The sequence below is a fragment of the Vespula vulgaris genome, chromosome 18 (assembly GCF_905475345.1).
Source record: "Vespula vulgaris chromosome 18, iyVesVulg1.1, whole genome shotgun sequence".
NCBI lineage: Eukaryota > Metazoa > Arthropoda > Insecta > Hymenoptera > Vespidae > Vespula > Vespula vulgaris.
Genome location: NC_066603.1, coordinates 574,456 through 599,990, shown reverse-complemented (window position 1 = coordinate 599,990; position 25,535 = coordinate 574,456). Strand labels below are relative to the sequence as shown.

Below are 25,535 nucleotides of genomic sequence, written 5' to 3'. Positions count from 1 at the left end.
ACATCGGTGTCGCTCGAGGTTATTCAAAGCCGACGGTGTATCGTCAAAAACGTTGACGGCACCTTTGTCCAGCCGGTGATTCAACCACAAAGAGCGATCGACGATCACTGTTTTGTTTTATTCTCTCTCTCTCTCTCTCTCTCTCTCTCTCTCTCTCTCTCTCTCTCTCTCTCTCTCTATTTCTCCCAACTTATCCGACGAATATAATAATAATAATGTCTATTGTATGTTTACGTTTAGATTTGTTGATAATGTAAGAACGAAACGCGTCTTATTCTTAGAAAGAACACAAAAGAAATAAGGAGATAGGGAAAACGAAGAGGAAATATTCGCAGTGTCTCGGAATCGTGCAAAGGAGGCAGAAAGCTGTCGGTCTTAATTAATCGCGAGCATTCTCCCGTTAATTCCGGATATACGAGAGAGAGAGAGAGAGAGAGAGAGAGAGAGAGAGAGAGAGAGAGAGAGAGAAAGTCTCAGCGAGGTCTCCGAAAGTAAACGAGGGATAAAACGATTATATGAGAAATCTCGCTTACTTTGCGTAGTCGGGAGAAGGTAAAGGGCGTTCTCAGGGTGTATATGGACCATCAGAGGGCAGGGGGTGGAAAAAGGGAGGCTACTGAAACGGATCGAAGGACTTAACGAAGGGGTTAGGACTAACAGTTTCGTACGCCGATCTCTACCCAACGATCTCTCTCTCTCTCTCTCTGGTTCTGTCTCTTAAGCTATCCCACCTAGCTACCCTCTATAGTCCTCTTATTAATAAGGTTGGATTAGCATAACTGCTCGGATCCAACGCTCGGAAACTCGGCATAATTAAGTCGCGAGATCTCGAGTGCTATCTCAGGAACTTGTGTCCTAGAGGATCGAAGAAATACTTGCCGATGATCTCCAAAGATAATACTGATAAATTATCGGATTGTAATTGTTCCGACGTTCGTACGGACGTCGTCTGGATTTTCGAATTAATCTTTAAGTACAACCTATACAGTTATAGTTTATCGATAGAATTTGAACGAACCATTAGACGAGCCAGGTAGATACGAAACGAGCTTGGTTAGCCGATAAGAAGCTGTCATCGTCCAAAGCACATCGTCAAAAGAGAAAGAGACAGAGAGAAAGAGAGAACGGATGGACGAGAGTCTGGGGCCCGCTTTGCCAGGCAAAAACTAGAGGTTACGTCACGAAGGTATAACGGCTTATCGGCCCGTGCGGTACATTAAGCACAACCGTTACCCACCGTTCTCTCGTGGAAAAGCCTGTCGCGGGGGTTACGGGGGTGGTTTTGCGGACGATGGCAACAGCAGCAGTAGCAGCAGCAGCAGCAGCAGCAGCAGCAGCAGCAGTAGCTCCGCCACCACCACCACCACTATCACCACCACCACCGCCACTACCATCACCACCACCATCATCACCAGCAACGTACAGATCGAACTCGCTGGGTTTGCGGCCGAGGAGGAGGTGCTGCTGCTAGAAGGGGCAAAGAAGGGTGTCGAGAGATTATCTTGTCGTATTCAATATTCCTATGGAACGGGCCGGATGATAAATCGTTTTTCTCGATAGGAAAGATGTGCCGGAACCGCCTTTCAGAACCTTCATCGGCTCTGGCATTCTTCCACACCCTTAAAGTATCTCTTCTGACCTTGTACGTTCCTCGTCATGGTAGCATGGGAATAAAAAAAATATCTTTTCGAGTAAATGATATAACGTTGCTAGTATCGCTACGTGGCGACGTTCATTGTTCGTTTTTCGATTTCGTTACAACTCGAGGATGATTTATTTCGTTCGATCCGGCCGTTTGCTTAGGTTTCTTTAGTTGTCTAATAGTGATTTTTTGTTTTCTTTTTATTACTCCATCTTTCCAAAAGTCGTTATTGGCCACGCTTGCTCGCACGCGTTAAGCCTTTCGAAAAGTTTTACTCGAAGCGACGTTCGCTCACGTACGTGTACGTGCGTTCGTGCGTACTCTTCGTAAAAAAAAAAAAAGAAAAAAAAATGGAAAAGAAAAATAGAAAAAAAAAGAAAAGAAAAGAAAAGAAAAAAGGTTTCCACATCCCTCCCGTCGCGAGGGATTCGCAGTTGCGAATTCCGAGGAGACGATGCCACGGGCGCGGAAATCGTGGTGGCCTCGACCGCGGGCGTGAATGCGTGCACCAAGAAATCCCATGGGTATCAGTATAATAAAACCATTAGAGTGATCCTCGTGCGTGCATCCAAACCGTATAAATATCCGGCAGAATCCCTCGCGCCGTTTCCAACTTCTGTGTAATGTTAAACTTGCGATAAATCCGAAGTATCGTCGAATGGAATAATTTAGTCCTATGGGGAGTCGAAGCCGTTGCCTTTCGATGGACAATAGTTTTCTTTTGGAGATACGCGAAGTGCGCGGACCCCTATGGCGTTGTCGCTCGTATTACGTGCGATATATTTTTTTCTCTCTCTCTCTCTCTGTCTCTCTCTCTCTCTCTCTGTCGCTTCTCTTCCTTCTCTCTCGCTCCGACTCTCGAGGTTTTCATTATTTTATGTGCATTCATCACGAAAACAATAACTCCGTTGACCTTTCTTTTTTTTTGTGCGAGTTTTTTTTTTCTTTTTCATTTCGATCTCGATCGAGTCGGACTTCGTATCTCCTCGTCTACCTCACGTTCCCTTTCTCTCTATCTTCCCTCGGCAAATATTTCGCTTCCACTCTTCTCTCTCAGATTTCGGAGATTTGGTAAAGCTCACGCGTGGATTATCGATACCTATATGGTCGTTCGAAACGATACACGCGCGCTTCTAACGCGTAAAATATTCATCATATATTTTATGGATAGCGAAGGAGAAAAAAAGAGAGAGAAAAAAAGAAAGAAATAAAATAAAATAAAAAAAAAATCGAAACGATCATAAAAAAGAAGAGGAAGAGAAGGAGGAGAAGTAAACGTCGAACGATACTTTAAGGAGATGACGAAATCCAAGTCGAGGGATTACGTCGATAGAGATTAGGTGAACGCGTTGGGAGGAGGGAGGATAGCAGGGGGTGGCGAGGGGATGATGATAGTGGTGAATCGTTTAGGTCCTAAGCAAAGGCTGACTTGGCAGAAGGATCTCGGTTGTCCGGGCCATAAACGGCCGCATAATTACCGTATTAAGCGCACGCTCGACGTTACGTCAGCGACGAACGTTTGCCACTATCGGTTGCGTCCCAGACTCACACGCACGTACACAGACACCCATCCACACACATATATATATATCTCTCTCTAGCCCTTCCATTCGCTCCGATAGCCATGAATTCGCATATACCTACCTACGTTGCGCCAGAAATCCGACTGGGTCGATCGAGTGTATCGACGCTTCTATCGCGTGACTAATTAACGCAGCAGATCTGGTGGAATCGTCGAATTAGGATATACGTCACGTCCGATTCTAACACCACAATGAGGTCGGTATACCCAGTGATTCTTGATAAATTGGAAAAAAAATAATGATGACTTTGATCGGCTCGAATCGAGCTTTGAAAGAATCAACAAGTATCGTCGACAACGCGGCCTGCTGGATTCAGAACTTTCCTTCGTGACAGCCCGTGTTCGGAAAAGGTTCGATGTCTACGTATACGGGCTACTACATATTCTCGTACACACTTTGCGCTCTCTTCAATCCCACCCTCTCTCCCTCCCCTCTCCTCGCACCACACGCTCAAAGTACTTACTCGCGAATAGCGATATATCACGTGGTGCGGCAGCACCCTGACGTTTCCTGTCACTAGCTTAACCGAGTACCACTCGGATTAAGTGTTCGCCTTCGCGAACGAGGTGCACTCTTCGCGTGGTCAATAACCGAACTCCTCGAAAGAGAGAGAGAGAGAGAGAGAGAAAGGAAAAAAAGAAAGAAAAAAAAAGAGAAGAAGGGTAGCCGCCACCAAACAACGGGACTCTGTCGAGAATCTCTTCGACGTTTACGTCCAACTCGAACGGGGACGTCCACTGGCTTTCCACGTAAACTTTTCTAAAGGACAACGACGACGACGACGACGACGATAAATCAACGAGAACCGATAGCTCCGACTAAATTTGACGAATAAAATATGCCTCTCAAGTCACAAAGAGTATTTTAACATCCTTCGATACATAACGTTATTTGCGATGAATCTTCGCTACTTTGAATTTGTCGAATACGTGATTTCGAGATGCTGAGTTTACGTCGAATTCGGCTAGACAGTAAACCGCTTCTTCCTTATTTACGTTGTTAGTAACATTATCTCTCAAACTCGCTCTCACCCTCTCCATCTCTCTCTCTCTCTGAACTCAAGCAACGAAACGCTCGAGAATATGTTTCCCAGAGTCTGGACCTTCGTCTGGCATTCGGTCGAGCTTGAAACCACCTTGAATGAATCGCCTAACTCTCGAGTCCGTCGGAGAATTAACTAGAGGGTATATACGCGTCCGTTTCTTCATCCCCCTTGGATATTATCTTCGCGAAGATTAGAGACTCGTTGAATCGCCAGGTGAAACGATGGATGCATTTTTGACCGTTCTTAACTTTCTTAGCGGAAGAGAAATAAAAAGGGCAGCTCTATGGTTAGGACTATGACCTTTAATTAAACGTTAAATTTCCAAGCAGAAAGGTAGAAAAAGATAAAGAGAGAAAGAGAGAGAGGGAGGAGGGAGAGAAAGAAAGAGAAAGAGAAAGACGAGTTGGAAGGCAGCAAACGGGCAGGTGAAGCGATTAATAAACATTCTTTAGGGCGTTTTCCTCTCTATCTCCATCTCTCTTTCCCTCACGCTCGATCTCGGTCTACCTCGGGCACGCGGCGCTCGTTTGATTTATGCCGGCTCATAGGAATGCTAATTAAATCATTATTAAAATCGCTCACGGAACTCCGAGCGTCGAATTACTCCGCGCGTAAGAGCACGCTTCAGAGAGAATCGCGAACGTTTTGATAGAAAGGCTCCGGTGCTTGCCTTTTTGACGAAGGGTATAAATGCAAAATACAACAAAAAAATATATATGTATATTTATACATGTACATGTATATATATATATATAAAATTCTTGTAAATTTCCAAGCGATATCAACGAAATAGTTCGAATTTCGCAGGATACGTTCTCTTTGCAAAATTTTCCAAGATAAGAACGATTAGGATAAATTCGTGCGGATGATGGGAAAGAAAACAGAGAGAGGGAGGAAAAAGCAAGCAGGCACGTTCGTTATCTTGCCGCGAAACATTAATAATAAAAGTTTCCACTCTCATTGTCTCCTCGAACGGGGTGGTAAACGAACGATCGCACTGTGGGACGAGTAAAGTGTGTGTGTGTAAGAGAGAGAGAGAGAGAGAGGAGGTGGAGCAAAGCGACGAGTAAAGCAAAGGGACGCGAGCAGCGCGACGTTTTGTCTTTGTCATGAATGGCCCCTTATCTTTCGCGAGTCCATCATCACGAGAAGAGAGAGAGAGAGAGAGAGAGAGAGAGAGAGAGAGAGAGAGAGAGAGAGAGCGACGGACGGGTTTCCACGTTTTGTCCCCCGTGTACACAGTGCGTCCTGTTACTACCGCTGCTATACTCTGCTAGGAACTGTCTGCGAATTGTAAGGAGACAGGAAGCGCCCGGGACGACGGGCATCGAACGTCTGGACGCTTCACTTCTGTTTGGAAATATTTCGAAACATCGATCAGACGCGAAACGAGGGTCGAGAGTATGCGATTCTCTGTTTCCATTTTCCATTATCCTTTTTTCCTCGCTTTTACGCGCGAAATCTCTTTGTACGTTTCCTTTTTGTTTCCTTTTCGGGAAATTCGTTCGTCGTTTCTTTATAACAGAATAAAAGAGAGAGAGAGAGAGAGAAAAGAAGAATTGGAAATAAAGGAAAAGACACGAAGAAACGCGGGAAATCGAAAAGAGTCGTTGCTTCGATCTAGAAACGTCGGCGTGATCTACGAACGAACGAGAGAAGCTGAATACCACGTACATTGGCTCGACCGCATAGTTCCCTTCGGTGCCCTTTCGGTTTCTACGAAGGGACGCGATGTAAATCAGTCCGGTGTGGTCAGCAGCCCGCACATTAAGTTCCTTCGGCCAACTCCAGATAGTTCTCTTAGGAACGGAACGATCCGTGAATGACCTCGTCTCGGTTGCTTTGCACGATCTTAATGGGTCGTTCTTAGACTCTGATGTTCGTTTGCCTTTCGAAAGAGAATATCTATCTCTCGATAGAAGATATCGAGCTTAGAAAAGAGACGCGCGATAAATCGATCGTTCGAATTTCCATCGGATTTCGGAGTCTCGTAGTTTATCACGGATCGTCGAATGTAGAAGCTGAGAGAGGGGAGGGAGGGAGAGAGAGAGAGAGAGAGAGAGAATGTGGTTCGATCGATCGTTAACTCGCCGGTACTGCGCTGCCAGGGACACTTACAAATTAGCCAATCAAGTTCTAATCCCAGCACGATTTACCCCAATCAGCCCGTATCCTGCCGCAAATACTTTAATCCATCCATTAATCCTGCAAGATAAAAGTTTCCGAAGTAGTTACGACCCTTTTGTCGTCGTACCTAGCACGAATCTACGAATGTTTTCTCTGATTTTTCTTCTCTTCCTCATTTTTTATTTCCTTTATTGTTTCTCTTCCTTATCAAAAACAAAAGAGGAGAAGGCGTTCTTGGTATAGCGAGAGAATTGATTTAGGAGGACAGTAGAGGTGTATTTACGAATTGAAATCGAAAAGAGATGGAGCAGGAAAAAAGGGTGTTCTCGGAGAGATACGAGGGCGTTAGGCGGATAGGTGCTAGCGTCACTTAAATTTATGCTCGGCATCGTCGGTGCCCTCGCCCGGGCAATATTTTTTTTTTGCAACTCTCCCGGCAAAGCCCCGAGCCAGCAACAAGGACGATGGTAGCAGGACGTCCTCGTCCTCCTCGTCCTTCTCTTCATCCTCCTCCGGTTTCCATCCTCTCTCCCACGGTGGCCGTATACAGAACGTTGGACAAACAACAATAAATACATTTTGCCAGGCCGGGTGGCAAAGCCGGTTCGGGGGTGGAACTTCCATGCGAGCACGTACGGGCATAGCTTAACGTAATCTGACTGCGCACCACCCCATTTCAACCACGAGACCCTCCGCTACGCTACCGACGAACTCCCACCTACTGCAGTAGCCAGTAGCTACTCTCTACAAGGAGAGGAACAACGAGGACGAGGAGGACGACGACGACGACGACGACGACGACGAGGACGACTAAGCCAGATAGCGTTCCCTTTAAAAGAGAGAGAGAAAAGGGACGCAGGAAGTCGAGGGTGAAGTGACCCCAGTGTGGCATCGCCACCTGACGAAAGAATTCCACGACCTGACTAGAATTTCATTAACCCTCCGTGCCTACCAACGGAGAGAAAGAAGAGAAGAGAAAGAAAGTACACGGCAGCTCGCGTTTATCGGTGCGAAAGAACTCGTTAAACTCGGTCTCTCTTTCGTCGTCGTTATTACTCTCTATCTCACTCGCATTTTTAAATGGACATTTACCTTTATCCCTATTTTTGACGAATTTCTCTTTAGAAAGAAACTAAACGAAACGTCGTTGTTGCATTTTACGCGTTCTGACGCCAGAGAGAGAGAGAGAGAGAGAGAGAGAAGGGAAAAAAGAAGAAAAAGCGCAGCAAAACCTTTCGTTCAGGTATCGCTCGAACGACGAACGTTTTCTTCGTCCTCTTTGTCACCCGGAGAAAGAGAGAATGAGACAGACAGAGAATAGAAGCGTGAGTTTTAAGCGTTCGGCTCGTTCGGAATGCTAATGCGCGATTACAGCGGGCCGTGCTCGTAATACGTGGAGAACTTTTTGTGCGGCTCACGTGTGGCCCGAGGGCGCTTAAAACATCCCTTAAATTACCCCCATTAGCAAGGGTTGAATACCGGGTAAACGAGGATTTCACTGGCGCTGTTACGCGAGATTTATTCCGTGGGAAATATTCCTTTCGCCCGTTAAATTACGCGCTCTTCTCTCTCTCTCTCTCTCACACACACACCTACGTGCTGCTTCCGTTGCTGCTGCTGCTTGTTGCTACTGCACGGCATTTCGAACGCACCTCGTAAGCCGATTTGCCAGAGTATCAAGGAGAAAACGTAAATCTTCGCGCTCTTCGGTATACAACAACGAGGCTTAGCCGAGATGCAGGTAAAACATCGATTTATGGAAGAGCTTCGATTATTCCGAGTTCGGAAAAGAATGATCTTTTAAAATTGTTTTTTATCCTAATCATGCTCGTTCTCGCGGCCGATGATACGAGCGACGTGGAACGGAAACGCGAGAGGTTCCCTACGTCGAAACTGATTCCCAAAGTCGAACGTTCGTTCTCGGAAACTGAGAGGCGAACCATTGTCGCAGTTTCGACCTCTACAATTGTCCTCGCCTTCGAGGTCGAAATAACGTAAGGATAAGGTCGTTATCTCCTTAATTTCTCCAAAGTGGCCATAGTACTATTGCAGGGGTAAAAGAGAGGAGGAGGAAGCTGGCTCAGAGGATTCGAGAGACGATTTACAGAATTTAAACAGTCCCTTGGGATAAGGCGGGCAAAATAATTTGCGGGCCACCCCGCGGCGAAGCTACACCACCACCGGTCCACCCCTTACCTTCCTACCCTCTCTCTCTCTCTCTCTCTCTCTCTCTCTCTCTTCCTCCTCAGCATCCGGGAAAGGTTACGTCCTTCCTGCGGGATAAAACAAAACAACCAGCCGAGTATATTAATGCTTGGCTTAATGTGGCCCGCCTAATTAATGGACCGACTCACCGGACTCGCTCTCTCCGAAAGTAAGAGAAACGACGCTGTATTGCAGCAGCGTTGTTGAAGACAAAAGGGGCTGGCTAGCTAGCTAGCTCGTTCGTTCGTTCGTTCGTTCGTTCGTTCGTTCGTTCGCTAGCAAGCTCGTACTCTCTACAGAAAACTTTTCACGGAGATTCGCTCGATGTAAACGCGATAACGCGCGTTCTCGTGACGCGGGGGATGCTCGAGGGAAAGTGCGCGGGGGATGGTCGATACGATGGTGGAAGAAGGAGAAGGAGAAGAAGGAGAGAGAGAGAGAGAGAGGGATAGGGAGAGGTGGTACTCCTCGTTCGACGATCTCGTGGGTGGCACCGAGAGGCTGTCGCGAATGCAGCAAGGGCGGAGCCTTGAGAACTGCATCGAGACTGCCCAACCAAGTCAATAACGGACCAGCCAACTCCTTTCTTACTTTCTTTCCACCTTTTACAACAATACGTTCACGTTCTTTACTCTCTTCGTTCTATTACGTTTAACGTGTACGCGTAATTATGCGAAAGAAATTTCAAAGAAAATTAATACGAATTACTCGATAATTTCTAAAGAGAGAAGAGTTTACTCTTGGTAAAGTAAGACTCGAGCAGGGAGGTTTATCTACACTTTTAACAAGAACTTTAACAAAAAGTGGACGTTTTAACGGCCTTCCAAGTTGTTCTTCGAAGTGACAGCTTTATTCCCATGAGCGTGGGACAAAATTCGACAAAGGAAAACGCACCAACCTGACACAAGGGGAAGTGACGGAGAGACGGACGGATAGAGAGAGAGAGAGAGAGACAGACAGACAGGGCAAAGAGGCAGCTCTTAGGCCGCCTTTTCAAGCAGGGCCGGCTTACAACAGCCGAGTTAGCGGTTGTCGAACGTGTAGCGGATAATCGAATTATCGTCGCTTTGAAGATCACCGTCCGTGGATGATTCAATCACGTACCTGACGAACGGATCGTCAACGATGCGAGCTACTTTCGAAAGGAACGTCTCTCGTTATGAACTCGCTGTTTCTCTCTCTCTCTCTCTCTCTTTACGTTTCAACGAACCATTCCGCCTCTGCTCCGTTGACTTTTTGACCACGTTAAATAGTACATACGTAGTTTTGCCTTTTTCCGCAGTAGTCACGGATAAATAGCAATTAGAAAATTCGATGTACGTTCTCGTGGATGCCTTTGACTCGGCCCGATTAAATTACCAAACATGATTTTGCGAGCGGAAAACATGTAATTACCCGAACTACGGAAACGCATGAGCGTCCTTATCGGAAAAGTACTTCATTAAGAGAAGAAGAATAATCTTTCGAGAGGTATCATCTTCTTTTTATTTAGGTAGTTTGTTCTCCGTCGTGTCGTTGAAAAAAAAAAAAAAAAAAAAAGAGAGGAAGGGAAAAAAAGAAAAAATGGGGAGAGAGAGGCGTGTAGGTGTTTTGTTTCGTACTCGAAGAATTAACTCGGTCGCGTTCCGTTCGTCTTTTCTGCGTTTCCCTCTCTCTCTCTCTCTCTTTCTCTTTTACTAGTTCACATTCTCACCCTCGTAAGGGGGTTCGAACTTCCGGCACGGCAACGTTTGAAACAAAGCTTTGAGGGAGCCACAACAATGCCCGGTTTTTCAAGCCCTCCTCAGTGGTACTTTCGCTGTAGAGAGGAAAGGGAGTAGGAGACGTGTGCCTTCACGCAAATTGCAGAACAAAGTGGAAATCGACTGGCCACGCAGGGTCGTCGAAGGTTTCCGAGGTCTTCGTTGGAATCCAGGTCGGAGTCCGCAGGAATTTCCGTTTTGGAATGCCGGCATATGTAATTCAAGTTACTTGCTTCGTTTTCCTCGATGCTACAAACGAGTCGTTCGAAGCGAATCCTGCGATAAGTCGTTCGCAGCTAGCGAGCGTGCGACCTTACCGCCGCTGCGTCCGTCGCCAAGGATTCTCTTTGACTCTTATTTTCTTCCTCGGAAAAGAAAAATATGAATTTTCCGTCGCAACGAACGTGCTCGATCTCTATGCGATCCTACTCGTCCGATCGCGTTAATCTTTATTTATTCGACGAACGATCCTTCAACGATACCTTGCACCGATTCAACCTTCGAATCGTTTTTATCGAAAGGATCGCGTGCGGAAAGCGTAAAAACAGAACCACGGCTAATTCGAGACGGACCACCAGCCGTGGAGAAAATTCCCGCGTAAACGTAATTCCGCGATAAGATAGAATTCCTCGTGGACTGACTCGCATGGATTTAACGGTGAAACATTCGTCACGCAATTATTATGTGGGGAAACTTTGTGCGCGAGCGGATTTAATAGTTTGCATAATTTAGCCACCCTACGCTGGTTAGTTATTCCATTAATCATTACCCTCCTCTTTCATAGGTGGTAGGGCTTGCACGCTTACGAATAATAATTATTGTACTATTATTTATAACGAACTCAATTTATCGGTTGCCGGTATAGAAGGAGGTGGGGGAGTCGAGAGTGGGGGGAGTAAAGCGTATAATCGATTCAACTCGATTAATTAACTCGCCTCGTTGTGATTCTCGTAACCGAAGTTGCTCTCGTTTCAACGATAATGGAACAACGGTAATCCAAACGCGTTGTCGGCACAATTCGCGACTGACGGTTCTACGTTTTAATGCGCTAAAACACGTTTCCCCTATTAAATTTCGTGAGATTAATCCAACGATCAAATTTAGAGATATCCTTTTATTGGATTAATCGTTAAGAAATCTTGGACAAATTGGCAAATTTTCTATTTATACGTAGCGAACTCTCGACCTTTACGATTAAACCGATCAAAGGACCCCCTCGTAAGTATTAATATTTGTCTTCGAAGTCGCGACCGCATGGAAGATATCAACGTCCTCGTGATATCTCGTGTCCAGACTATAACGGAGGGGAAAGAGGACGTATCGAAACCGCACAAACTTTGCTCATAGCGAGTTACTCGTAAATGTATACCGGGTGCCTCGTATCGGATCCATTTCCTCGGAAACATCCTTTACAGATATTAAGTTCGAAATTGCGTGGAGAAAGGAAAGGATTAAAGAGAAAAAGGGAACTGGTACTAAAGAGTAAAGCGAGGAGGGAACGTTCGTCGAAGAACCCCGGACAACGTCTTACTCGAAAACGCAGAGAGACGTTCGTTCGTTCGTTCGTTCGTTCGTTCGTTTGTTCGAGAACTGGTGACGCTTAAGCACGGAATAAGCGGAGGGAGGGTCAAACTAATTCGATTCTAAACTCTGACCGCATCGTGAGAGAGAGAGAGAGAGAGAGAGAGAGAGAGAAGCCACCCACGCTCGGACACAGATGGTACCAAACCGCGCGGTTAAATTCTCGAGCCGTAACTCTAATTACTCATAGACAAGCCGACGCGTTCTAGTGCCAGATGCCGGTGAAACTTGTTAAAAGGGACGCAAGTGTACATACGATTATATTCGTTCGTACGTCCGTTCGAACCGTTCGAGGATTATGATCCTTCTTCGTTTCTTTATTTTCAGTCGATTAGATCTCCGACGGCGAATCGGAGATAAAAAGATGATGATGGACGTGAGCAAGAACGAACCGAGTAGTAAAAACGGGGCGACTCAGCAAGAATGTGCCGGTTGCGGCAAGACCATCACGGAAAGGTGAGTCTTCGAAAGGCGTAAGGCAACGAGGTTAAAAGCGTCGTCGAAGTCGATTAGATTCACGTAGGGGTTTCGTCGTCTTTGTCGTTTCAGGTATTTGTTGAAAGCCTTGGACCTCTACTGGCACGAAGACTGTTTGAAATGTGGTTGCTGCGATTGCAGACTAGGAGAGGTCGGTTCCACGCTCTACACAAAGGCCAATCTAATTCTCTGCAAAAGAGATTACTTGAGGTGAGTCTTATCGCGTCATCGGGAAATAAGAGTCGACGCGGGGAACGAGGTAGAAAAAGGAGGGGAGAGGGGCGGGGGTCCGGACAAGGAGAAGAGGAATAGCCGGAGGAGAAAAAACAAATCGAATTTTACAGATGAGTTTCCCTTATTGAATACATCCACATTCTCGTCTAAACAAGCGAAGCAAATAAAGCGGGTTGAGATTACCCGAGCTCCCGAGGGAAAGCTGGCAGGTGCCGTAGCGTCTGCCTATCGAAACACCATTCGTGCCCTTTATTAATGGCCCAATATTTGAAGACGACATACTCGTCGATGCCCCCATGAGCTTTTATTGCCACTCGTTACGATCGAGGGTACGATTTTTCTCGGAGACCTTATTCCTTCCGTCGCTGTCAAAATGAATATTTTTCTTTGCCCCGCGTCGTGCCATAGAAAAGAATTTTTCTTCATTTCCTTTTCTTCTCTTCTTTTTCTGTCCAGGCTCTTCGGAAACACCGGCTACTGTGCGGCGTGTAACAAAGTCATACCGGCGTTCGAGATGGTAATGAGAGCAAGAACTAACGTCTATCATCTGGAATGTTTTTCCTGTCAAGAATGCGATCACAAGTAAGAGACAAAGGAATTTTTCAACGGCGAACACGTTCGTTCCTCCGTCGAGCGAAACTACTAAACTGTAGCCAGTAGTAGGTAGTAGCTAATGAAAGATTCACGCGCAAGGAAGAAAACGTCTCTCTCTCTCTCTCTCTCCTTCGTGGCAGCTCATCCGTATAACAATTTAATTCGAGTCGGGCCAACTCGCGTTTGAAGGGGCGCGGGCTGCCACCACCTCCCCTCTATTCTCCTCTCTTCGAAAACTTCTCCCAGCACTTTGCAACACTTCGCTTACTTATTCACAACAAGCGAGTTAAGCCGAAAGTTCTTCGTACCGAGACTTACGTCTTTGGAACACCTCCGCCTCGTATCTGCCGACTGGAGATAATCGGGATGAAAGTCAGAAGTCTGTAACTCTAACCACCAACATCTCTCTCGGTTAGCTACGCGGTGGTATTCGTTGGCGAAGATATCTCGATCCTCTCTTCTTTCTTACATCTTTCTTCGAACGAGAGCAAACGACGAAAGCACAGAAAAATGGGAAGAAAGAAAAGAAGACATTTTCGGGAGACGTTAATTGCGAGTAACGTCAGCGATCCTCCCTCGATGGGAACTCGCAGCGACGACTCTCTCTCTCTCTCTCTCTCTCTCTCTCTTTGTGTCTTTGTCCCTTTCTCACACCCCTCGCAGTCAAGAGAGGAGAATAATTGACGCGATAGTATACGCCTGTTAGCGTAGGAAGAGCCGAGACATTTGGCGAAAGGAAAGTCAGAGTTTCGAACTATGCGAGCGACGTGTGGGTGCCTCGAGGTGCACGTCAGATGCAAATCAACTCGACTAATTTCTCGGAAAACTCGCGAGTTCAGTGGCGAGAGGGTGTGCGATGAGAATGCTCTCGACGTTTGGCGAGAAAGACGGGGAGAGGAGATAGTACACGCAGGGAGAGAGAAAGAGATGGGGGATAAGTCAACGTCACGTCGACAAACTTTCGATGAGATACGATAAAAGAATCTAAAGTAATAACAAAATCTAACTGGTAATCTCCATCGGTCGATCGTTACGACGTAACTATTAGATAAAAGTAAAACCCGATAATGTTCGGCATGGGGCAACGTAAATCGTTGGCATATTTTGAAAGGTAGGACGTAACGACACTCCATCGTATAATCATCGTATTACTCTCTCAATATCCGCTTTACGGTTTATTAGATATTATGCAATTAGCTATTGCTCCTGTCGAAATATACGAATGGCGTGGCTCGTTATTGTGTTAGCCGACTGATTAATTAAACGGCTTTAATTGTTCGATAATGTTTCGTGATTCGTGAGGAACGGTTTGAAACCGTGCCATTATGAAAAATAGCTATTAATACAAATCGAAAGCACGAGAAATATAAAAACTACCGAATGAGTAAGCCGGAGAGATAAGTGTAGGTAGACACAGAGGAAGGAGTAGAAGAGGAAGAAGAAGAAGAAACTCGATTATATCGTCGGACGACGTCGTCGTTCGTTTAACGAAATTACTTCGAAATGTCCGCGAGAGAGGAAGAAGGCTAGAAAAGTGACTAGCGAGATCGAGTGACAGGGGTTGATGGTATTTCGTGCTTCAAATGTCAAAGTACGGCATTTCCTTGACCTTTCATTTCATAACGTTCGACCTAAATCGGGAACCAAGTGCTAGATTTTTTTGCTCTCTTGAAACATTAACGAGATTTCTACGGTGTCTGGATAAAATCGAAACTGCGAAAACCTGGGAAGGAATTCGACGATTATACGGAGTGTGATGAAAAGTATCGCTCGATGGAAAAAAGAAGAAGCACGACTCGGTCTTTACGATCGAAGCGGAAAATTTCAAACCGGAGGCGATCTACTTCCTTCTCCTTCCTTCCTTCTTTCTTTTCTCGTTAGAAGAAACGCCCTTATTATTTATAACTCGCGAGATGCGTTAAGCTCTCGAAGAAAATACAAAAGTGGCAATGGATTTCTCGGTGAGACTCGAGTCTCCGTAGTAGGACGCGAGTATCGAGCGGGTGCGATCATGCCTCGGAGATACGTCGAAAGTATACTTTCTTTCGTGGCCGATGGTAACGTGCAACCCTTAAGGCGAAGGATCGGTAAGGGGGGCTTCGAAGACGGGGGTTGACCGTGTACGTAAAGGCGGAAACGGATGTGGCCGTTGGGTCACGCGATCTACACGAACCGAGCATAAAACACCTGAGTTGTTTAATCATACGCTCCTGAGGCGAGTCGTATATACCGTAAACTCTTAAGGGTGCCCACTACCACCACCTTCATCCCCTTAGACCCTTAACACCATCCACTCCCTCTCCCTCCGTTGTTTCTCTTTCTGTCACTTTGTTTCTCTCCTTCCTTCTCGTTTAAGCTTTTCGATAAACGAGCACCGTTTATCCATTAACGAGCATGCATGCCGTGCTTCGTAACGACTTTGACGACGTCGACGTCGAGTGATCTTGCTGTCTCTCTCTCTCTCTCTCTCTCTCTCCCTTTTTTATCGTGGCTCAATTTTCGGCTAATATTTCGGAGCCGCGAAAAAAGAGAGTCGGCGCGCTTAACACCCGTCTCGCGAACGTCGAGCTTTTAAAGCGGATGTCGTGGTTCGTCGACGAGCCCTGCTGATTTATCGTCGACCGTTTTGAACTATCGATTTTTCAAAAGCACACGCCGACATCGTGTATAAATCCGAACTGGGTGTGTACGCCGAATAACGTAAAAAACAAGAAAAATTTATATATATACATATATGTATGTGCGTGCGCGCGCGCGTGTAGGAATATATAAAAAAAAATAAAATAAAAGGGAAGAGAGAAAAAAGGAAACAAAGAAAACGAGAATTTGACGCGGGAGAGAACGCAATTTCCGTTGTATACAATTCGAAGACTGTAGTCGCGAGCGATTCTTCGCTCATTAAATTAGTAATTATCGAGTAAAAAGAAAAGCCTCGATTGTTTCGTTGGTTGGAAACAAACAACCCTTCGTCATTCGAATCTCTCTCTTTCTCTTTCTTCGGTTTTCTGCTTTCTACCTCTTTCGTAGGCACCTTACGATCTCACCCAAGAAGCTCGAAAGCTCTCCTTTGTTTATGAAAGTACGCTTCGGCTATTGTCGAGCGAGCTTTCGTCCTTCCCTTCGAAACAGGCAAACCATTGTTCGTGCTTATACTAAATTTTGGCATTACGAGTCAGCCGGCTTAATTGTTATTGTTCCGCGGAGCTTATCGAACGGCATGCTCTGCTATATTCCCACGCGAATCATCGCCCGGCATCGTAATTACTAGAAAATCATTCGACTTGCCTTACGCGTAGAACGAGCCGAACGGAACCGAGCCGAGCCGAGCCGAGCCACGCGAATGCGCCTGTTTAATATTGAATTCTCTTAACGAGCCGAGTAAACGCGATCGTTCGAGAATAAGGAAAAAAAGAAAGAAAAAACAAAAAAAATAAAAGGTGAGAGAGAGAGAGAAGGAAGTTAATTTTATGTTTCGCGATAATAATTTGCTTATTGAAACATTCCAAAAACGCGGTCAGAGAATGAATATTCGTAATATGAGCACGAGTCACGGACTTGGGCGATATATGATATATTAACAACGCGTTACTTTATGATAATGCTCGTGAATGTTTAAATATACGTCAAACAACATTGATCGAATGTCGGCCGATTAATATTCAGTTAAAATACTCGCCGTTATAGCTGCCTACCGTTACGCGTTCAATTAAACCTAGACACCGTTTACATTTTCATCATTAAAATATGTACGGTGCTTTTAACACTACAGAATGTTATCCGATAATAATAATAATAATAATAATCATCATAATAATAATAATAATAGTAATAGTAATAATAATAACAACAATAATAGTAATCATCGTCATCATTATCATTATTACTATCATCGTCATCATTATTTGCGAGTAGGTTCCATCTATGAAATCTTCAAGCTCGAGTATACCCTTCGGATAGGTCGCAAGGACACCAAGAGAAAGAGAGAGAGAGAGAGAGGGCGCAGCCATTTTGTTTCCGGTGTCCCGGGAGCACTTCCGGTCAACGTCACGCACTCCCGCGCGCGTCGCCTGTTACCTCCGAGCTTCTGAGATCTCCTTTCACGATTATATTCAAATTAAATGCGGCAGTCCGACCGGTAATATACTGCCACCAATTTAGTTACGATCCCTAGGAGGGTGGTTCGCTTTACTTCCTCGGTAAGACCGCGATCGACGCTCCTCATCCCGCGAATTCCACGATCTCCCAACATCAAGATCGTACAACGATTCCGCGCGTTCCTTAGCCTCTTAACTACGTTAACAGGTACGGAATACGAGCGCGTGTTCCATTAGAAAATCGATTAACACTTTTCTTCGCATCTCCTCGTAAATTCCTTTCGATCGAGAGTAAAGACTTACGCAATGGTTTCTAGAAAGCTTTGACCATCGTTCGAGAACGCGCGACGATAAGAAGGACCACTTCGTCTCGATTTTCTCTCGGCATAGACGCGCGTCACTTAAGAACAAAAGGAAGAAAGTAGAGAAGAACGTAATCGGCGGTAAACTCGTAAACGGCGATAAATTCGCGGCCGGCGCAACAAGGAATTCATTTCCGGTTGTCGGTGCAGGACTCTGGCGGCTCGCGTATCGCGTTCAAGCGCCGCTGCATCCGAACAGTAGGGGTTTCAGTTGCACCATTTTCAATGGTGATAATCCGACGGTAGGGTGAAAAGGAGGGCTGGAGGGCGGGAGGGAAGAGGAGGCTTCGTTGCACGATCCGAAGCTGCTTTGTCACCGGATAGCCTAGACTCGCATTGCCGGCTCCGATGGCGATAGACCTGCCAGCAGCAACCACCCCTCCCCTTTCGCCATCTCTCTCTCTCCCTCTCTGACACTCTCCTCACCCTTTTCCTCTTGCGTTTCGACGAGGCCAACCCCTTTCCTCTACGCTCGACGCACGATCCTGTTGCCTCTCTATGTATACAGACCCTGCTGTAGTACTAACGATACGCGTATCCTAGTCTCCCTTCCCTTTCTAACCCCTTCTTCTCAACGATATCCGAAGACTATCGCTTCGACGAGAGCTTTAGCGTTCCGATTATAAACGTAAAGCACAGCGTCCGATTACTTTACTCTCGCGATTGACACACCTTTGTGAATAATATGATGGTACGGAGTCGGAGAGAGAGAGAGAGAGAGAGAGAAAGAGAGAGACGTTTGTATATATCCACTCTACTTTGTCTCTCTCGGATTTAACACAAGACGCGATAGAAATTTAATTGATCGGCTCAGAGGAAGGGAAAGAGAGAGCCGATCATATTATGTACGCTCGAAAAGTGGTCTGGTATAAACAAGGCTCTCTGTAAAGCAATTGCATCCGCTTTGAAATTCACTTTGATTTATTCGTAAATATCAGCGACAACTTTTCTCTCTCTCTCTCTCTCTTTTTTCTTTCTTTTTTTATCATCACCCTTAAATCGTTCGAACAACCGAATAAAATAAATTTTAGCTCGGATCGTTAAACGTTACACCAACGAAACGGGAACGTACGTAGTCGTAGGATCGCGTAACTCGGCTACTCTTTGTCGCTGCTAAAATGGAGCTCGTGCTTTGCGACTGCTTTAGCCTGCGAACGTACGCGGTAACGCGAACCAAAAACCGTTCGAGTTTCATCGAACCCGAGAACTGACACAAATTGAACATTGCGGTCAAGTGGCAACAGGTTCGGTAAAGGGTGCACGTACGTACGGCACGAAGGTGGCCGATAAAAGCCCAGCTTACATAGGCGAATGCGTGCGACCGAAAACGATACGAAATTATTTTTTCTTTTTTTTTTTTCTTTTTTTCCGTCCCTCCCTCCCCCCCTTCCCCCCTCCCAAAATGCAACCCATTTTTTCCTCTTCCTCTCTAATAAAAGAATCGATAAAAGTCACGTTGAAAATTTATATTTCCATGCGTAGCTCGGATTATTCGCTTTTAAAATCGATTCTTAATTATTCTAATTCTTCGTTGTTAAATCTATAATACGACGGTTTGATCTATTTTAATTCTTCGTCGTTCAATTTATTTTCAACCCGGCAGTCGACTTGTCAATTAAATCCTTAACGAGTCGTGCTAATATTTCATTCCGGGGTAAAAAGGAAGAACGTCATACTACGTCGAATTCGTTCGATCTATAGTTATCGTAAAAAATTGTTAAAAAAAAAAAAAATAAATAAAAAAAATAATAAAAATAAAAACTAAAAAAAAATAGAGAGGAAAAAATCAAGCGAAACGATCGAGCCATAGCTCGCAAGAATTTATTTATTTTCGATTATAAACATCACTTTGAAGTTTTCGAGTTTTAACGCGTTTAGAGAGACGGGGAAAGAAAGAGACAGAGAGAGACAGAGAGAGAGAGAGACAGAGAGAGAGAGAGAGAGAGAGAGAACCCTCTCTCGACTCGAACGAACGACTCTCGACGTAGTATAAATTTCTATCTATCGTTAATTGTTTCGACCGCACTTGAAAATGATGTATAAATTTTCATCCGTCCAGCACTCGATGATAACGGAGGGAAGAAGATGCTCTCCCAGGCACTCGATTTTCGCTTCACCGATCGCACACGCACACGTTGTACGCCGTTTCGAGCTCGAGCACTTTTCGAGGGATAAATGAAAATTCGCGTTCGAACGATTCGCGATACGCATCTCGTATCTACGCATGTATGTATGTATATACCAAAATGCATAGAAACGCATAACACTTATGAATATTCATGGAACAAACAATCGCAAACTTATCATTCTTTCATTCGTTAAAAAATTCCAATAAATAAATTCTGTCGATGAACGTAGAAAATTGCTTTCAAAACAAAGAAATTCACTCGGCGATTTTTCTATTCGTTAATTTATTTATTCTCTCTCTCTCTCTCTCTCTCTCTCTCTCTGTCGCTCTTTCAAAAATCGTCTCGTCGTCGAGTTTCCAAAGAAATTTGCAATCTCAAAAAATCCGCGAAAAGAAATGAAAGTTTGCGAAAGCAAAGCTTTTCGCTACAGCCGGTGTAGGTTGTTAGCCACCGGTGCTTTTGGCGCTGACAATACCGCAATGCACAGGTTGCCCTAATAAAACTATGATCGCCGGATAAAACAGTGCAGTGCATGCTGGTAATTAGCGGTATACATAAATCATTGGCTATGTTGCACGTAAACGCGTAGCTCTCTCTCTCTCTCTCTCTCTATATATATATATATATATATATATATATATATATATATATATATATATACACACATATATATACGCGTATTCGTGCACGCGGATGAAAACGTGCTGGGCCATTTAGTTTGGTAGCTCGCTATACGCCCTTCGTACTTTCTGCCTATGCTAACGCTCAACCCTTCCTGTCCTAAAATATACTATTGATAAAAAAAAATGGGCAACGCAAAAAATAGAGTTTTACTTGGGAAAGAACGCCCCGCAATGTGCAACCGCATAAACTTTCGTCATTTTTCGAACGTCCTGGCTCAGTCGTGCGCCTAAATAAGAAAAGAGGAAAAAAGGAAGAAAGGAAAGAAGTAGGGAAAGAAAAGGAGCAAAGTGAAAAAGAAAGAGAAAGAAAAAGAAAAGAGAAGAAAAGAAAAGAAAAAAAAAGACAGAAAAAACGATCTGATTCTAGGTATAAATATCTCGTCGAGCATTAATCTTCAAGCTAATTCGTTTCTCAGAACTCTGGACGTATCTATCTGGACGGGTGATTAAGCGTTGGCTCTCTCGGAGAGACGTGTATAAAAAAGTGTAGCTGTCGTAAATAGGAAAGCTGCGATAGGAGCGAACGTCGGAATTAATTCATGGCCGGTACGCAGCATTAGCGACGGCAACCTCGTCGTCCTCGTCCTCGTAGTCGTCGTCGTCGTCGTCGTCGTAGTCGTCGTCGACATCGCCATCGCTTAGATATAAGCCTTGGATTTTTGAAGCGCCCTCATGCAAAGTGATGGCTTAATCTCCGGTTTAGGGCCCTTGCTAGAGAATAGACGCGTCTAAGCCTCGTACGGCTTAAACATGGCTTTAAACTCTTAGAGCAGAGAGGCCAGGCCCGTATACGTCTTTCCTGACGTTGAATTTCCTTCGCAGTTTTATCGTCGCGCTTTCGACTACCACGAGGAAGGAAGAAAGAGGAAGAGTTAGAAGAGATGGAGGATCGATAAGTGTTAACGAAACTAACTAGATTTTAGTCGGCGATTGCGTATGCGTGCTGCACACTGATATTTCCATTTTCTTTCGTTCCTTTTTTTAGAAAGTAACGACGACAGTACTCGCGGGCGCACGTTTCACGTCGTAATACGATTATCAGATCGACCTTTTTTTTCTATCGCGAAGAGTTATTGGTCGAAAATACGAGTGTAAAAAAAAGAGAAAAGAAAAAGAGGAAAATAAAAAGGACAAAAAAAAAGGAACGCCGAACGATCGTCCTCGGCTATCCTATGAGATCTACAACAAAGGTACGATAGAATAATTAGCGAAACATCAAATTCCGTTAAACGCACGGAATTAATCGAGCAAATACGAAATTAGCTGAAGCGGCTGCGTTGGCTGGCCCGATGCACGCGAGAAAGGGAAATAGATAGATATGGGGGAGAGAGAGAGAGAGAGAGAAAGAGAGAAATGGTAGGAGCCCACTCGAAAACGCGCTGAAACGTATGCGCGTGCATGCGCGAACACCGGGTATAAGCGCACGCTTTCGCGTTCGCCGACGTTGTTCGTTCTAGCGACGATAAAACGATACCGAAATTGCCGCGCAGCGTGGCTCCTGCAAATATCGTTATAGAAAGCAACACGATTTCCCGCGGGCTATTCGCTGCCCTCCTAGATTTACTATTACGATCATTATCGCGTTATAATCAAAAGTTCGCGATATAAACGGCTACCCTACCTAATCGATTATCGATCTGATATCGATAATAATATTTTTAATTACGTTTTTATCGTTTAGATACGTTCGTCTTTCTTCTTTGTTTCTCTTTTTTCTTTTCTTTCATTTATCTATTTTGTTTTTCTTTCAGAACGCAGAGATTTGCATGAAAGCTCTTCCATTCTTTATTGTCTTTGTCATTGTTTCTTTTCATTCTTTTCTCCAAACAAATTTAATTCGATTATCTATTAATTAGATCTTGCGTTTGCGGGATGGTAAAGAGATCGCAAAATAAGAAAAGTCAATGAAAATACGAGCAGTCGAAAGGCATTAATTATCGGTGATAATAGGAAACAACAAATTTCTAGACGGAAACGAACGGGCACAGAGGTATGCAGAATGCAAAACCGATAAATAATAAGAGTGGCATCGGCAGCGACCGATGGTGGTGTGAAAGAGAGTAGGAAAGAGGAGGGAGTGGTCTCTTTCTTTCTCTCTCTCTCTCTCTCTCTCGTTCTCGATCGCACGAACGTTGATAAAATAATAATTACCGGCGACAATGCCGGCCGGTACAAATTGCCCGTTAATTTTTGCCAATAAACATTCGTAAGCCCCTCGTAGAAGCGAAAAGCGTTCGTATGAAGCGTATGCGCGCGACGCGTAAATAACGGGCAAAATGTGAGCGAGAAAGAAAGAGAGAGATACATAGATAGATAGAGATAGATATATATATGTGTGTGTGTGTAGAGAGAGAGAGAGAGAGAGAGAGAGAATTCTCGAACACAGCAGCAGCGCGTTATAGAAGGGTTGAAAGAGGAGGCGAAGCGAGGGATGAGGATGGATCAGAGGGGTGGTTCGTTGTAGCATGGCTCGAACGGTCAGCCTCGGCGTAAATATCAACGGATAATAATTTCGGTTGGTTATTAACGATAATAAAATCCCAATTTATCGGACGCGCGCGCTCGGCGACCTTCGCGATTTATAATCGGTTCTGGGCGTGCTCCGTCACGATCGCGCACCGTTCGTTCGTTCGTTCGTTCGTTCGTTCGTTCGTTCCACCGTCGAAACAATGCACGAATATTTGTCCAGGAGGACGATATAAAATGATAGTCGTTTAAAATGTTCCACCGAATCGCTATCACTCCCCGCTGCTTTTTACTGTCAATGAAAATTACTCGAATTTCATTGCGTACGATACGCCGGGCTGCGTCGTCGAAATATTTAGATCGTTCGTTGTTGGAAAAAGACTTTTCAAGCTTTTATCTTCTTTTTTTTTTTAAGAATCATTTTCTTTTTTTTTACAGCAAGCTGGTTTAACTCCCAGTAACATATCCAACAATACCTACGTAGGTATTTCCAGAAATATAATATACCCTTTGTTAGCCTTTGTTAGCCTTTGTTAATCGTAAAACAATCAAATTTGCGGATCTCTCTCGATATAATTTTTACGGATACGATGAAAACCGTTTAGCACCGAACGCTGTTGCGTCGGTATAAATGGACGAAACAGATTAATTTCGGATTACGTAAGAACGAAATAATGAAGAGATGTAACAATTGGTCGAACGAAGCGTCTCCACGATTCTAACCCAAGGATCCGGCTTCTGAGACGACACAATAGCTAGCAGTCTGTTTCGAACAGGTCGCGATGTAACCGAGGAGAGCAATCCGAGTTCTCGGTGACACATTGGCTTCCAAGTTACACAATGTCTGCGACAGACATACACCTGCGGTCTCTCTCTCTCTCTCTCTCTCTCTGTCTCTCTAGCTATCTAGCAAGCTAGTCTGCTGAAACGGAGTCAGATCGTTGGATATAACGTCTCTTGTCACATCTAACGTCATTTCGAAAGCCTATCCTATTCGTAGCTGTCATAATAGGACGTCGTACCTAGACTCCTCCGTGCGATGTTATCCAACCAGACGTTGAAATGCCTGATTACGTAGAGAGAAGAAAGAAGATCGTTTGCAAAGTAACACGAGCACCGATCTTTACCTTATCGAAACTTCTCGCTCACGAATTTTTCTCGAACGAACGTCCCTAATGAAACCGGTGAACGGGTATCCGTTCAGACGCTAATAGCTCGACGCTTAGACGCTTAAGTATGATTTATAGTTTGTTAAAGGGGAAGTAGGTAAGGGCGAAAAAAGGAGAAGAAAGAAAAGAAAAGAAAAGAAAAGAAAAGAAAAGGACACAAAAAAGAAGATGCATAGCCGCTATCGACGCGCGTTTTCGTCGCGTGCCTCGATAAACGACTTGGTAACGTCGTTCGTAGAACTTTTTCTGAAAGTATCGTAGCAAAGTAGAGAGTGGCTTTCAACGTAAGCTCGTGCGAGTCAAGGGCTCGTCCACTGCATCAATTTCAACTTTCTCCGATGGGTCGGCCGCGCTCGCGACGCATTTTCTTCCACTTAACTTTTCCGGCGATAAGGGCAGGAAGGAGTCTGCCCTTCCCCCTTCCTCTCCTCTTTCTCCTCATCCCGGTTGTCGTCGTCGTAGTCGTCGTAGTCGTGTCGTAGCTACCGTCGGAGGAAGGAGGAAGAGGAGGAGAAGCGGGAGGATGAAAGAAGGTGGAGGGTGAAAAACCGAGGGTCGCTGGCTCGCATATAAAGTAACATTGTTCTTTAGTTCGTTAGGTTGTACCCGACAGGGGTGGCTTTTCCACTTTACTTACGAGCGTCGAAGGTGAAAAGATAACCTGCGAGCGTTATTCACCTTACGAGGGAGGTTCAGACATACTCTGGGCCTAGTATTTGACTCCGGCTAGCAGTCCCTTTCGTTTCTTATTTCTTACGTTAAAATAATTCTTTAGAGTCAACGTTATCCTTAAGTACGAAATATATAAAGAGGAACCTCGTCGACGAGTACGTAGAATCGTCTACGCGAATAAAACGACTGTAGTTGCTTCCATTTTCATTTCTCGGTAGGCTACGCGCTACGAGCCGTCGTTACGAGCTCGTTAAGGATGAAGTTTTGCACAGCTCATCAGAAGGGTAGAAGGATGCCCAAGGGCCAGTCTCCAGTCGGACGGCCTTCCACTTTTCGAGGGTGGAGGATGGATTCGAAGTCCCAAGGGTGAAATGGCTCATTCCGACGCACTTATCCGGCACACGCCGTAGATAACCATAGATTAATGGGGCTAGGAGACTCGGAAGGCGGCGGAAGAGTAGAAAGAGAGAGAGAGAGAGAGAGACGAGGAGATAGTTCTGCTAAAGTAAATGGAAGAAAAGGAAAGACGGGATGGGATCTGTGAGAGATCGAGAGAGACGGAAGGTATACCTTAGTGCTCTGATTTATCGTTTATTGAGAAATATGGTCGTTACTACGCGACTAAAGATCGAGCCCCCTTTTTCTTCGAACCTTCGATGGATTTGTCCGAATCGAAATGGGAACGACGAGAGAGAGAGAGAGAGAGAGAGAGAGAAATACCGTAGGATTA

The 25,535-nt window shown here is 45.0% G+C and overlaps 1 protein-coding gene across 3 annotated transcripts in view; it reads left to right on the top strand.

Annotated features, from left to right (window-relative positions):
- Positions 1-25,535, top strand: part of LOC127070382 (LIM domain only protein 3-like) — a 68,036-nt gene that overhangs the window by 26,934 nt on the left and 15,567 nt on the right. For 2 of the 3 annotated variants that reach the window (XM_051008249.1, XM_051008248.1), the window contains exons 2-4: positions 12,253-12,381; positions 12,475-12,612; positions 13,093-13,218. In XM_051008249.1, coding sequence (XP_050864206.1) covers positions 12,290-12,381; positions 12,475-12,612; positions 13,093-13,218 — 356 coding nt within the window. In that variant the 5' untranslated portion in view covers positions 12,253-12,289. The remainder of the gene's footprint in view (positions 1-12,252; positions 12,382-12,474; positions 12,613-13,092; positions 13,219-25,535) is intronic. The other variant, XM_051008250.1, reaches the window with a different exon arrangement.